General features: G+C 38.8%; 1 protein-coding gene across 4 annotated transcripts; it reads left to right on the forward strand.

Moving 5' to 3' along the window:
- Positions 1-460: 460 nt before the first annotated feature.
- On the forward strand, positions 461-8994 carry LOC131317907 (uncharacterized). Of its 4 annotated transcripts, none has more exons than XM_058347591.1 (5): positions 461-1830; positions 3666-4905; positions 5893-7225; positions 7316-7399; positions 8268-8994. In XM_058347591.1, exons 1-5 carry the CDS (start codon positions 1080-1082, stop codon positions 8868-8870), a joined length of 4011 nt encoding a protein of 1336 aa, XP_058203574.1. In that variant the 5' UTR covers positions 461-1079; the 3' UTR covers positions 8871-8994. The 4 variants fall into 4 exon arrangements, with proteins under 4 accessions (XP_058203574.1, XP_058203577.1, XP_058203575.1 ...); XM_058347594.1 differs by having other exon boundaries at positions 8280-8994; XM_058347592.1 differs by having other exon boundaries at positions 5893-7216.
- Positions 8995-12955: the final 3961 nt, after the last annotated feature.

A 12955-nucleotide genomic window follows, 5' to 3' on the forward strand; every position in this document is an offset into this window, starting at 1 on the left:
TTAAGGAGGAAAGTGCGAGGAAAAACCTAAAAAGTAGAGGAAAATGTATTGTTCTCAAATTTAAAGTGCTACAATACAAACTCTTTATTTGGGTGTGTATCATATGTATTCTCATTGAAAAACACTAAAATGTTATGATTTTCAAAATGTTATGAATCTATTGTTAAAAAGTTGCAAATCATATTGACGAAAAGTTACGAATTTTTATAAGGCTCCGTCCCTTTTTTTCAATCAAACATGGGAGAGAAATTTTATAAGGCTCCGTTTGGAACTTAACGAAAAGAAAAGAAAAAAAAGGAAAAGAAAAGAAAAGAAAAAAAAACGAGAGAAAAAATTTACTATTCAAAATTTGAAATTTTCTTTTCTTTTTCTCTTTCAACCAAACAACCTGAGAGAATTTTTTTAAAATTTTTCTTTCTTTTCCTTTAAGTTTCAAACAGAGCCTAAATTTTCCTGCCCTTTCCATTCATTTTCGCACGTTCCAAACAAATCCTAGTTCCAAAGAGAGCAATGTACTTGTGATTTCGAACATGTACGAAGCGAACAGTTAACAATCCGCCTCTGCTCGCTCGCTCGCTCGCTCTCTCTCTCTCTCTCTAGCGCAGATTCCCATCGCATTTCCTTCTCTCGTCTACCCTCTGCTTCTCCATCCATACTCTCTCTCTCCCCCCTCACTTCTGCCGATTTTCTCTCTACAGTCAGCCGCCCACCAAACCGTTTTCATTCCAATTCTTCCCCAACCCACCGATCTATCGCAGTCGTCGAATTCACCGGCGTCACTCATAGGAATCCGGCGTGTTGTTTAACCGGTGACTTGTCTTCTATGTCTTCTATTTGAAACTATTTCTTGTTTTGGAATCAAAGTTGAGAAAACTAGGGTTTTGGATTCAATTTTGCGTGGTATTTTACAATTATGCCCCGGAGTTTTTCGCTTCAGTAATCGCACAGACATAGCAAACACAGTTCCAAAGAGGGTAAAGCTATTTGAATTACTCTCGTTTGGAATCAAAGTTGAGAAAGCTAGGGTTTTGGAAATTTTTTTTTTTATCTGGTTCGCTGTATTCGTACGTTTTACAACCATGCCCCGGAGTAGTTCGCGTCACAAATCGCACAAACAGAGCAAACACGGTTCCAAAGAGGGTAGAGATCACTCGGAACCAGAGAAAGAGGATGTGAAGAAGATGAAGGATAGGAACGAAGGTTCTGTTAGGGATTCGGGTTCGAAGCGAAAACTCGGTTCATCCAGTCGTGATAATGGTGGTACGGAGGAAGAGTATGTGGCTTCGAAGAGGCGTAAAGAGAAGGCCGATGATAGGTGGACTGCCAGTGGGGATGAAGAAGGCGGAGTTGCAACAACAGTGGTGATTAAGGAGGTGAAAGGGGAAGTTTTGAGGATTGAAGGAGAAAATAAGTCAAAACCTTCGGTTGATTTGAAGAGGGTTGATGGAGAGAATAAGTCGAAACCTTTGGTTGATTCGAAGAGGGTTGAAGGAGAGAAGTCAAAACCTTTGGGGGATTCGAAGAGTAAAAGTAGTAGAAGGCAGGAAAGTGGTAGTGAGAAGAAAGATGAGAGTGTGGGTTTATTAGCGGAGAAAGAGGAGACTAAGAGTAGCACAAGCAGAGTTGATTTGAAGAGGAAGTCTGAAAAAGATTTGGGGCCAAAAGAGGTGCAGCAGAATAAGGATTCGAAGGATAAGGAACGGGGGCTAGAGAGGGAGAGGAAAAGTATTCAGGACATTAAACGGGAAAAAGAGGCGGCTACTGTTGATGTTGAAGCGGCAAGGAAACAAGGGGAAGAGCGACAAGGAAAACGCGGTAGAGAAAATAAGGGTAAGGTTACTAATTGTTGTGTTTATAGTTTGTTGCCATGTTGATATTGCATTGTTGGTTTGTCAGTGTGAGTGATTAATACTATTAGGTTATATGTTGCTTTGCATTTTTTTTTACTTTCAAGAGAGTTATCTATGAACCTATTGGAGGCATATGTTGAAACAAGAAATAGCCTTTTTGCTGGAACAAGAAATAGCAATCAGACTGCTCTGTATATTCTTTGAGCTAGAGAATGCAGTAATTATTGGCTTTTATTTTCAACTTAAACAAAAAGGAAGAGCAAGTATTTAAAGGAAGTCGGGGTTATGTAGAGGGATTTTTGAGCATATGCTCAGAAGTAGATTTAACTCCAACTATACATCGGGAGATCTTGCTTGGCGTATCTAGTTCGCTATACAATGAACATCTTGCATATCTTGTTGAAGAGGTGTACTTCTCTTCACCTTTTAAATATATGACCACCCTCTCTATGTTTTTTGTCCATGGTTGTAAGGGGATTGGATGGAATTGCCAGACTTTGTCTCAGAAGTTTACAGAAATAACAGTACCCATGTAATCCACAACAAAAGCCGTACAGCTGGTCCTAATAGTAACATTTTGAAAATTTGATGGATGGATCAAGAACCCTTGAAGAGTCTATTGTTTGTTATTCTAGGAGATACTAGACCTCTTCATTGAGTGTGCCTATTTTTTTGTGTGGGTGAGCGGAGACTAATGAATTTGGCGACTGTAATTGCAAGGACCAAAAGTTGGGAAGGACCTGCTTCAGAATACCCCAGCCCATTTAACATTGAGAAAGCATCTTATTCCGCTCAGTCTCGGGAACTCTCGCTTACTGAGTGCGGCCTTGACGTTGACTTGGTAGATGGGCCTGTTAGTTTGATTCTTGTGTGTTGTTGTTATCTTCTCGTAGTATCTTACCAATACTTACTACTACTATTTATTTTGCATAACCAGAGAGAGAGAGAGCGCTATGGTTGTTTTGGTTCAGTAGAGGTCGGAGTAGTAGGTCCCTCCTTTTTTTGTTGTTGTGGTGTGCAGGGTAAATACTTGTTGCGCTTAGTTGACTTTTGCTAATTTCGTTGGTTCCAAAGTTTGTGAGGACCTCTTTAGGTATCTGCTTGGGGATACACCATGTCATTAGGTAATAGGTACTTCTTGTTGTAATTTTGGTTGTTTTATATTAGTAGTGGTACCTACTGTGCTGTCTGATATATGATGGAGTATGCCCAAAAGCATCTGGTGTATTGTGTTGCCATCGGTAGCCTTTATGCTTTGATTCCGTATTCTTTCCACTGTTCTTCCCTGTATCTTGTTTTATTTCTATATGCCACAATTTTTCCTACGTGTCATTGAATTGAGAAAGAAGATGAAAAGACTGAAGAGACCAAGGAGGTTTTGAACTCATATAAATGGATATGGGCTGATGAGTTAATAGGCAATATCCTTAGCTTTCAACGGGGGGTTTATTTTGCAATTAAAGGACCTATTGATAGTAAGTTGGTTCAAGCTCTACGATGGACTATCTACTTTGGGAAGTTGTGATTGCTGTCATTGTTCCTGGTCTTCACTACCATATCTCTCCAATCACGTATTTCCACAAGCTTGCCGTTACTAAAACATGTTATGACGGGCTGAATGTGTTGCAACGTAGCTTTTGACGTTGGAACATTTATTACTTATGCTAGGTCTTCAGCTCAAAAATTTCAGTGCTACATCCGTTTTAGTTTGGAGGTAGAAGAGGTTGCTGATCTGGTTTTATGATCTATTGTCTTTTGCTTGATTTTAGTTGCACTTTCAAGGAGTTGACTCTGTTATTTTGTTCATTCTTTCAGAGTATCCTCTACAGGATGAGTTACGGAATCCCGAGCTAGAAAAGGAACTCGAGCGACGTATGAGGAAGAGAGGTGATGGCTCTACTGATAAAGATAAATATCATGATGGTGGAAAAGAAAGTGAAGATGGACGACTTTCTACAAGGGGAGAGCAGCGTGCCAAGGATGGAAGGTACAAGGATGAAAAGAATAAGGATGGAAGTTCTGGAGATAAGCACCGTGAAGATAGTGAGAGAGGTACTAGACACAGAGATGACAAGTATAGGGAAGATGCTGAGAGAGATGGAAGACGCAGGGATGTTAAGTATCGTGAAGATGGTGACAAAGACTATAGACACAAGGACAATAAATACCGTGAAGATGGTGAGAGAGAGAACAGGCACAAGGATGAAAAGTACCGTGAAGATAGTGAGAGAGATAATAGGCGCAAGGATGATAAGTACCGTGAAGATGGTGATAGAGATAGAAGACAGAGGGATGATAAGTTCCGTGAAGATGGTGACAGAGATAAAAGACAGAAGGAGGATAAGTACCGTGAAGATGGTGACAGAGATATTAGACACAGGGACGATAAGCATCGTGAAGATGGTGATAGAGATAACAGACACAAGGGTGATAAGTATCATGAAGTCAGTGACAGAGATTATAGGCATAGGGGTGATAAGTACTATGAGAATGGGGAAAGAAATGATAGACGCAGGGATGACCGGCATGTGGAAGATGGTCACATGGATAGCAAAGCTAGGGAAGAGAAGAATTGGCAAGATGTTGGTAGAGACAGTAAATACAGGGAGGGAATGCAAAGAGAGGATGATGAGAAAGATAAGAGGCTTCGGGATGTTGACTACCGGGATGAACAGTCCTCTAGAGATCGCACAAGTGGTAAGTCTGATATCAAGCATTTGAGGGATGAAAGTAATGCTGCAGCAGAACTACATCACAGGAAATTGAATAATCGCGATGCTAGCCCAATTTTTGATGATCAGAGTTCCAGATACAAGGATGATAAAGGCAGGAGGAGAACCGGTGATAGAGAGGACCATGTTGAGATTAGACCCCGGACTAATACCAAAGAGGAAGATTATGAAGGAGAAAAGATCTTGAGCAGTGTGAGAGTAGAGTTGGTTGGTGATAGAGGAAGATCTAACTCACGTAACACTGCTTTGGAGGTTAGTGCGAACCACAGTAGACGGATGAATTCTCCTAGCTCTAGCTCTCATGCCGGAAAAGATCATTACAGGTACTTTTATTTGTCATTTTCCTAATGCGGAAAAGATATATTAATTGTCCATTTGTTTTTAGCAGATGTAGTTTATATTTGATTATGCTAGTCGCAAGAAATAATATACTGCCACTTGAACAAACTAAGAATTTGTTATGGTAACTGCTTTGGGCACTGATGCCCCATCTCGTCCCCTGCTGGAACAAATCTCTGATTGCTGCCTTGTATTATATGATGTCTGTTGACGTCAAGTCAATGGCCTTGCAGTGGGTTGGGTAATAAATGTACCAGCAGTTTTTTTTTTTTTTTTTTGGGGGGGGGGGGGTGGGGGAATGATAAACAAAAACAAGACGAAACTCTGGAATGTTATTTTGTATGTGCAACTGATTCTTGTCTTTCTTTGTTACGAAGATGTTTACTGGTTAGTGAAATGGAGATGGGAGAAGATATTGGAAATAATGAGATGGTTAAGATCCCAGAGTGACGGCATCTACGTCAGATGGATTTCTAATGAACAAGCATCAAATGTGATTAGCCTACTTATTTATATTTTTATTTTTGTGCGGGGTTTTATTTATTCGTTTTATTTTTGTGGGGGGTTTGATTGGCGGCTGTCAGGCAGTCTGCCATGGAAAGTTATACTTGGGGTGGTGGCTTCAGCGTAAAGTGTGGTATGATTCAAAAGAGGAGGTGAGATGTGAATCTTAAGAATGGAATCAGTGTGGGATTGAAGTTATCTTGTCCTGATTGCACGAATGACCAGAGCCTATAATTATATCTGTGATTCAGAATTACCTGTGGGCAAATGTGTAGGTGTATTTAGTGTTATTGATGAACATTTCATGTTTAGAATTGCTATTCATAACGATATAAACTTGTCCAATCAAAAGGGAAAAAAAAAACACTCCTGTTTGTTTTGAGCATGGTGTTTTCTGTATCATGTACCAAATTGTGCCTTTAACCATTTCATTCATCTTTCATTGTTTTTTGGGGGTTGTCTTGCAGGCTTGCAAAGCATGAAGAATCAAGGAGTAGGGACTATATTCGTGAAGAGAGAATTAGGCATAATGTAACTTCAAGCAAGGATTATGCTGAAAGGGCTCCACTGTCTCGGTCTATTGAGAAAACCCTTCAAAAGGATGACATCCGTTTGGTTGAGTTTTCTGCTGAAAGGCATCCAAAGGAAGATGCTCACTCTTCGCCCTTACATTTGGTGGATAAATCGCCATCGTCCACGAGTACTGACCGCAGACAGTTGAATAGATCTGGTGTTAGGCGAAATCTTGATATTGAGGACTCAGGGCAGAGAAGTGGTGGTTCAAGAGATGCAAAGAGCCCATCTCAAGCAGATGGGGACAACAAGTCTGTATCTTCACCTTTTAGTAGAACTGGTAACTTTTCTAATAATCCGAGGTCCCTTCTACCTCCTCCTCCCCCCTTCAGAATGGGGCCCGACAGCCCTCTAGTTTTGGGCTCTTTTGAAGACGACAATAGAAGTAAGCCAAACAACTGTCATAGGAGGATTGGTGATCACACCACGGGAAGAGCACAAGGAAGTCCTTGGAGAGGTGTCCCCAACTGGTCTTCCCCTGTGGCAAATGGCTACAATCTGTTCCAGCACGGCCCACCTCAAGTTTTCCATCCAGTTATGCAGCAGTTTCCTGCTCCTTCAATGTTCAGTCTTAGACCTCCTTCAATGGAATTGAACCAATCTGGGGTTCCTTACCATGTACCTGACGGGGATAGATTCTCTGGGCACGGGCGTCCGCTTGGTTGGCGGCATACGGTGGAGGATCCCACCCATGGATGGGATGCAAGTAATGCTGTTTTTGGGGATGAATCTCATATATATGGGATACCAAGTTGGGACCAGAATAGTAGAAACCTTACGGGTGGTCAGGTGTGGGAGACAAATAGTGGAGGCGTGAGGAAAGGGCATAACAGTGGTTCAAGCACAGAGTTGCCATCTGCACCAGATATAGTTGATTATTCAACTCGTGGACGAGCAGATGACGTTTGGTCTGGCCAGTCATCTCTTAAAGCTCAGAACGATGAAAAACATCCCAGTGCTCAGGTGGAGAGCATTCACTTTGAACAGTCGAATGACGCTAATGAAAAGAATGCATTTGAAACTCCCAAAACTATTCCTGAGGAAATGCCCAGCCTTCCAAGAAAAGAGGATGCTTGCCTTTCACATCTTTATCTTTCCATGCTTGACATTTCACCTGATCTTACTCAACCTGAATTATATAACCAGTACACAAATTTGGTGGGTATGGATCAGAACACTGTTTCTGATGAGGATCATTTCAAGTTTTTGCTTATGGAGGTAAAATTGGTAAAGTTTGTAACCTGTGTTATCTAATTTGTCTTCATTGTCGGTTGTCTAGCTTTAATGTGGTTCTTTTGTTTTTGGTTTATGTGACAGGAGGCTATGGACGCCACAGCAAACCTCTCAAATAAAAGTTCAAGATCTTCACTTTTTCCTACCTTGAATCATCCTGTTTTGCAGGTATGTACATTACATGTTTAGTCATTTTTACCCTGCTTGATTAACATGCTGTTGCCTAGGCATTTTGAAGATATATGCTACATGAATTGTGTTCCTGTAGAAGTGAAAGAATAGTGATGCGCTATATAATTCTCTTATAGAATATGTTGTAGGATAATTCTGTTAACTTCTGTTTGTATGGTAGTGCTCAATGCTTATAGGAAGATGATGGTGAAAAATCTATGGTAATTTTCAACAAATTACCGTAAACATGCACACCATACATCACTACAGTTCTGTAATCAGGACTATGTTTGAGTTACTGTCTTCCTATCATATAGACCAAGGGCATCTACCCCCTCAGTCAGAACAATTGTTTTAGACATGACATTGCTAGTGAGGCATTATCTGTTCCCAAGGTGCTATTGATTGTGAACTTAGGCTTTCACTCTCACCTTTCTGCTTTCAACACTCCTATATATGGTCTGGCGAAGTTCAAACTGGTGACTTCGGTTTGTGAGCAGTGAGCACAACTCTCTCTGACATCTTTTGAGAGAGAGCGAGAGCGAAGAGGTGAGGTTGGGGTAACCACCTCTCCTCTCTTATCGTTAATATGTAGGAGCACGTTTAGTAAAGTAGATTATTTCCGAGTATACGTGCTTTGCTGATCTTCACATTAAGTCCTTGTTTCCTTTAAGTTGCTTGAGTAGGTTTCAACTTTCAACTTTACATATTTCGTGTGGAATTTTGTTTTTAGAGAAAAAGACTCTTGAAAAAGATAATCATCTTACTTATTTTTTTCGTTCGCCAATTTCTGATCTCAAACTTGCACCAGTAGTTACGGTTAGAATGCTTCCTTTTTTTGATTTTCTTATCTTAGGAGTTTAAGGTTTACTTGCAGAAAGCCATGTCCCTGTACAAGAAGACGAGAGAAGTCGTCAGGGCTATAAATGGAGATAATATACCAATTTTCAACGTGGAGAATCTTGTGTCGGTTGTTGCATTGGATCAAGAAGGAGCATGTTCAAATGATAAACCCGGAGATGTGGTAGAGTGTGATCATCAAGAAGCAGTTGTTTCAGCTTTAAACAAAGTGAAGTCCAAAGTGTCTCCTGAAATCACCACTGATAAGATAGACGAACCAGTTCTGGGTGATGGTCAGGAGAAATTGGAGGCCGCAATTGCAGTTCTAAAGAAGGTGGAAGTGGAGTTGAATCTGGTTTCACAGCAACAGGGGACACTGCACTCCATTGTGGAAAACAAATCTTCTCCTCCAGAAAATGTGGAAAGATCTGATACCCATTCACTTGATAAAGTTGAAGAGGTGAATGAGGCTAGAGAATCCAAAGGCAACTGTTCTATCGCAAATGATGTTAATTGTGGTCTCTCGTTTTTTTCTGAGGTTTCTAAGGAGGCAGTGATGCCAGAGTCGGTCGAGTCTGAGTCAGTAAATTTAAGTCGGATACATCAATCTCCTGAAAGTACACATTGAGACAATTTATTTGCGCTGCAGGTTTTTGAAATGCCTTCTGGTTCTTTTTGAAATAATGCAGCTATGATGTTGTCTATGCTTGCTGCATTATCTTTAGTTCGTTAATAAAACTTTTTGTCTTCAACCGTTCTGTGTTGGCTTCCTTTCGCCGATGACATACTATAACTACTAACTAGCCTGCTGCTCGTATTTGCTGAGGTTCTTTCTTAGTATTGCAGGTACTTGTTTTGAAGGTAGGCTGTTAGTCGGGTCATGGCCTGCGGGGATCCATTTGTGCTTTTCGTATGGGTCTCATGCCGAGTACCCTTGTTGCCGAAAAGGTACTTATTTTTTGAAGCTCCTCTGTTTCTATTTTCTCGTAAGTGGAGTAATATTATACTTTTGATGGGTCTCCTAAAGAAGTTTTTACTGTTTGCAGCTGTAATGGAGATATATTGGTTAGATTGGAGGACCTTCCTCCTTTTTGCGATCGGAGAGGACCCTCCCTGGTACGAGGTAACTGCAACAGTTTGGTATGTCCATTAATTAATTAATTAAGCTCTTCCAAATACTATGTATTTGGTCCAGTCACCACTTAAACAAGTTAAACTCTTCCCTTTTTTGGTTGGTTGGGCCGTTCACCGAATTTAACCATCTGGGAGGTTGTTAATATGATTTTTTAAATTTACCAATAAGGCAAATGATTTTTATCGGTTACGTCTCAGGAAGGATTCGGCCTAAATTTTTTGGAAGTGTTTTTCATTGGTATTTTTTTTGTGAATTTTTGTTAATTTGTATTAAACTAATCATTCTTCTTGATTGGAAGAATTTGATAAGTTAAAAATTATGGTTAAGAACTACAATAAAAGTTCACTAAAGATGAAAATTTTTTAAAATTGTTCTTCTGAGCTTTTTGTAACTTTAGTTTATACTTAAACATTAAGAATCCTCAACTATGACCCATTTGCTTTTAAAGCCCTAAAAGTTTAAAACTCAACACTTATGCCTTGTTTGGGTTCAAATTTGGAAAAAAAAAAATTCAACTAAAAAAAAACACTCATTATCTCTCATTCCAATCATTACTCTCATTTCTCTTTCCTCTCTTTAATCATTATTCTCATTTCTCTATACACTTAGTATTCCTATCTCTAATTATTACCATATTTTCTCTTTCCATTCATTACCTAAAAACCAAATTCAAAATTTTTTAAAAATTCATCCAAACAATACATTAACCTCCTCAAACTATACCAATCCTAAAAGTCAAAGATTGCATCAATGGGAAATCATAATTTGCCCTAAGACGTGGTTAATCGTCAAACCACCTTGTTCTGTTTACCTGTAAACACACAAAATCACCACGTTGTAAACCTAATATAATCATCAACACCAACAAAAGCTATTCCAACCCAAAGCATTTGCTATGCTTCAATCGCCTACGATTCTTTCACAACTAACCTGAATAGTTAGGTTCTTTTCTCCCCTTCTTAGCCTTTTTAACTTTAAAAATTGCTTTTTGATGGAGAGAAAATTATAATTATGGCTTAAAATCTTAATTATCATACCATGTTTTGCCCACATGACAAGTTTGTTCGAAAAGCTTAATGTTATGATAATAGAATGACCGTCCAAACTTTCCACTTTAACCCTTTGAGTCGATGGGACCTAATGAGTAAGATGAATCGTCCATTGCTTGGTTACGATCTAAGTCGTCAAGTGTCAAAATGAGCGGCCGATTTGGTTATTTTGCACTGCTCTACAGGGAGCATAGGGTTAAAGATCCAATGTCAATTTATTCTATACTTGGGAGTAGTAATTAATTTGCCTTCGACTGTTCCCGCGTATTTAAGATGGACTGTGGCCCACCATTCCGTTAAACGAAAAGGCTCCACTACCTTATAGATGCCCCTTTTGGATGCGGATATGCTTTGCACAGGGATTTGATGGGCCATGGCCCATGGGTGTGATGGCAATCACATCTGGATCTTCAATTTTTCGAAATTTATAAGCCTTGATTAATGCCTAATGTTATGATTCCTAATGTTAGGTATACACACCCCAATCACTGAAGCAACCCCACCCATCTCCTACGTGTATGATGAATGTGAGATAGGTGTGGTTAAATATGTGGTTGGTGGGTGTGTATATGGCAGAGCTGTTCCTTTTATCCAACTCTTTTATACATTTGCAAAAATAATTTGCCAATAAACGTGATACAAGTGCACAATTCATACGTAACAATTTTACAAGTGTAATTCATGTAAACAAAATAGGTCTAAATGGAATTGTCATGTCTTTGGGCTAGCTCGAGACTTTTTGAGACCTAAAAATGTCAAATTTTCTTTAGGATCAATAGGGCTTATCGTTTGAAAGATAGGATCGACCGAACCCCTAAGAATGTGTTCTCCTCGTTAAACATTCCATCCCTGAGTTTTTTTTGAGTTTGTTCGATAACAAATCGATGATAATGTTTGGTTGGAGAGATAACTAAAGGGCAATAATATTTTTAAGCAGTTGAAGACTTGAAGATTTGTCTGGTTTGGTAATTTTTAGGTTCCAAAATTAGTTGAGGTGCGCATAAAATGGTATGGACACTCGACTATCAAGAAGAAGAATATCGGTAGAACACAATTATTTGTAAGCCAAATAACCTAGCGAAGTACCCATAAAACTCACAATCCTATTAGGATTCTTTTGAGGAAAATGCAGAGGAAATTTGCAAAACATCATAAATTTAAAAAGTAAAGAACAACAGAACACGTGATATATAGTGAAGATAGTTTCTTCAGGAACTATGGAGAAAGTTGTTAGTTTTCAAGACTAACAAACTAGTAATGGAGTATTTCTCACAACCTCACATTCACATAATAGTACTCCATTTCTCTAAATTTTTGAATGAGTAAAACTGATAACTGAGGGCTCTATTCCCAGACGAAGTTTTAGGGGATTTGCTCGCAATTATACCATTTTGGAGGACCTGATGCAAATAATTCCACAGCTAAAACTTGCGGCCTTCCCCCAAGCTCCCTTCATTCTGAAGTTTATTCCTAGTCATCCAACCAATTTCCAACATGAACCCCAGATATCTCCCTTGAAAGCCAAGAGGTACAATCGTATGTGCTTCCGGTTAAGAGCCACATCTGGTGGATAATTGGTTTCATCTGTGCGTTTGCTTATGGTTTGGGCTGGGTTTCCCTTAAAGATCCTCTACTACCACATTGTTTATTGGCCCTATGACCGATCTTGTTGTTTTGGTTTGCTTTCGCAATATTTGTTATGGATTTTGCTAGTGCATGTGCTCGTGTTCCGATTTTGATAATTTTAGTTCATTCTTCTATGTCACGATAGAATCTTTGTATTGATTCCGGGCTTTTGAACTAAAATTGCCTCTTGTTCAAAACAATAAACAAACAGGTAACTGCACTCAAAATTTCGTATCTTTCTTTGTAAAATTCAGCAGCAAGCAACGACAGTATTTGTTTGTTATTGTTTCTTGAGTTATTTCACAAATTCCTTTTTACCATCCTGTATTCTTTTTGTTTTCTTATTCATGCAAATTTACTATAATACCCTTCACGTGTGAAAAAGTCAACGAAAAAATAAGGCGTACATTCACATGAATAAAAACAAAGAAAAGAATGCATGTGGTAGAAAAGAACGCACGAAAATCACTATCCCAAAATGTAATCTCAATTTTTTATGTAGAAAATTATTTTGAAGAATTTTTTTACACCTTCAGAAATTAAAAAGTTAAATATTTTCTACCCCATCATACTCAAAAATCTTAATTTGTGGTACTACTTGCTTCCATAAAAAATTTAAGCAATTCAAATTGCTCCAATGGAAAACCTTAGAGTGTCTCCCTATCTCTCTTCACTTAAAAAGAGTTTTTTGCCATTTTTTATTATGGACAAAAAATGACCATTGTAAGACTTTACATTGTGAATCTTAACAGCCCCTTATATCCATAGCCAAAAAATGAGGTGATAAATTATGATTATTCAATTTTGGTTATATCATTAGAAATACCTTTAGTGGTTGTATTAACTATAATGTTTCGAATAAAGATCTTTTCATATGAGAATCTTTAATGTACAATGAGACTC

This window comes from Rhododendron vialii, chromosome 2a, assembly GCF_030253575.1.
Source record: "Rhododendron vialii isolate Sample 1 chromosome 2a, ASM3025357v1".
Taxonomy (NCBI): Eukaryota; Viridiplantae; Streptophyta; class Magnoliopsida; order Ericales; family Ericaceae; genus Rhododendron; species Rhododendron vialii.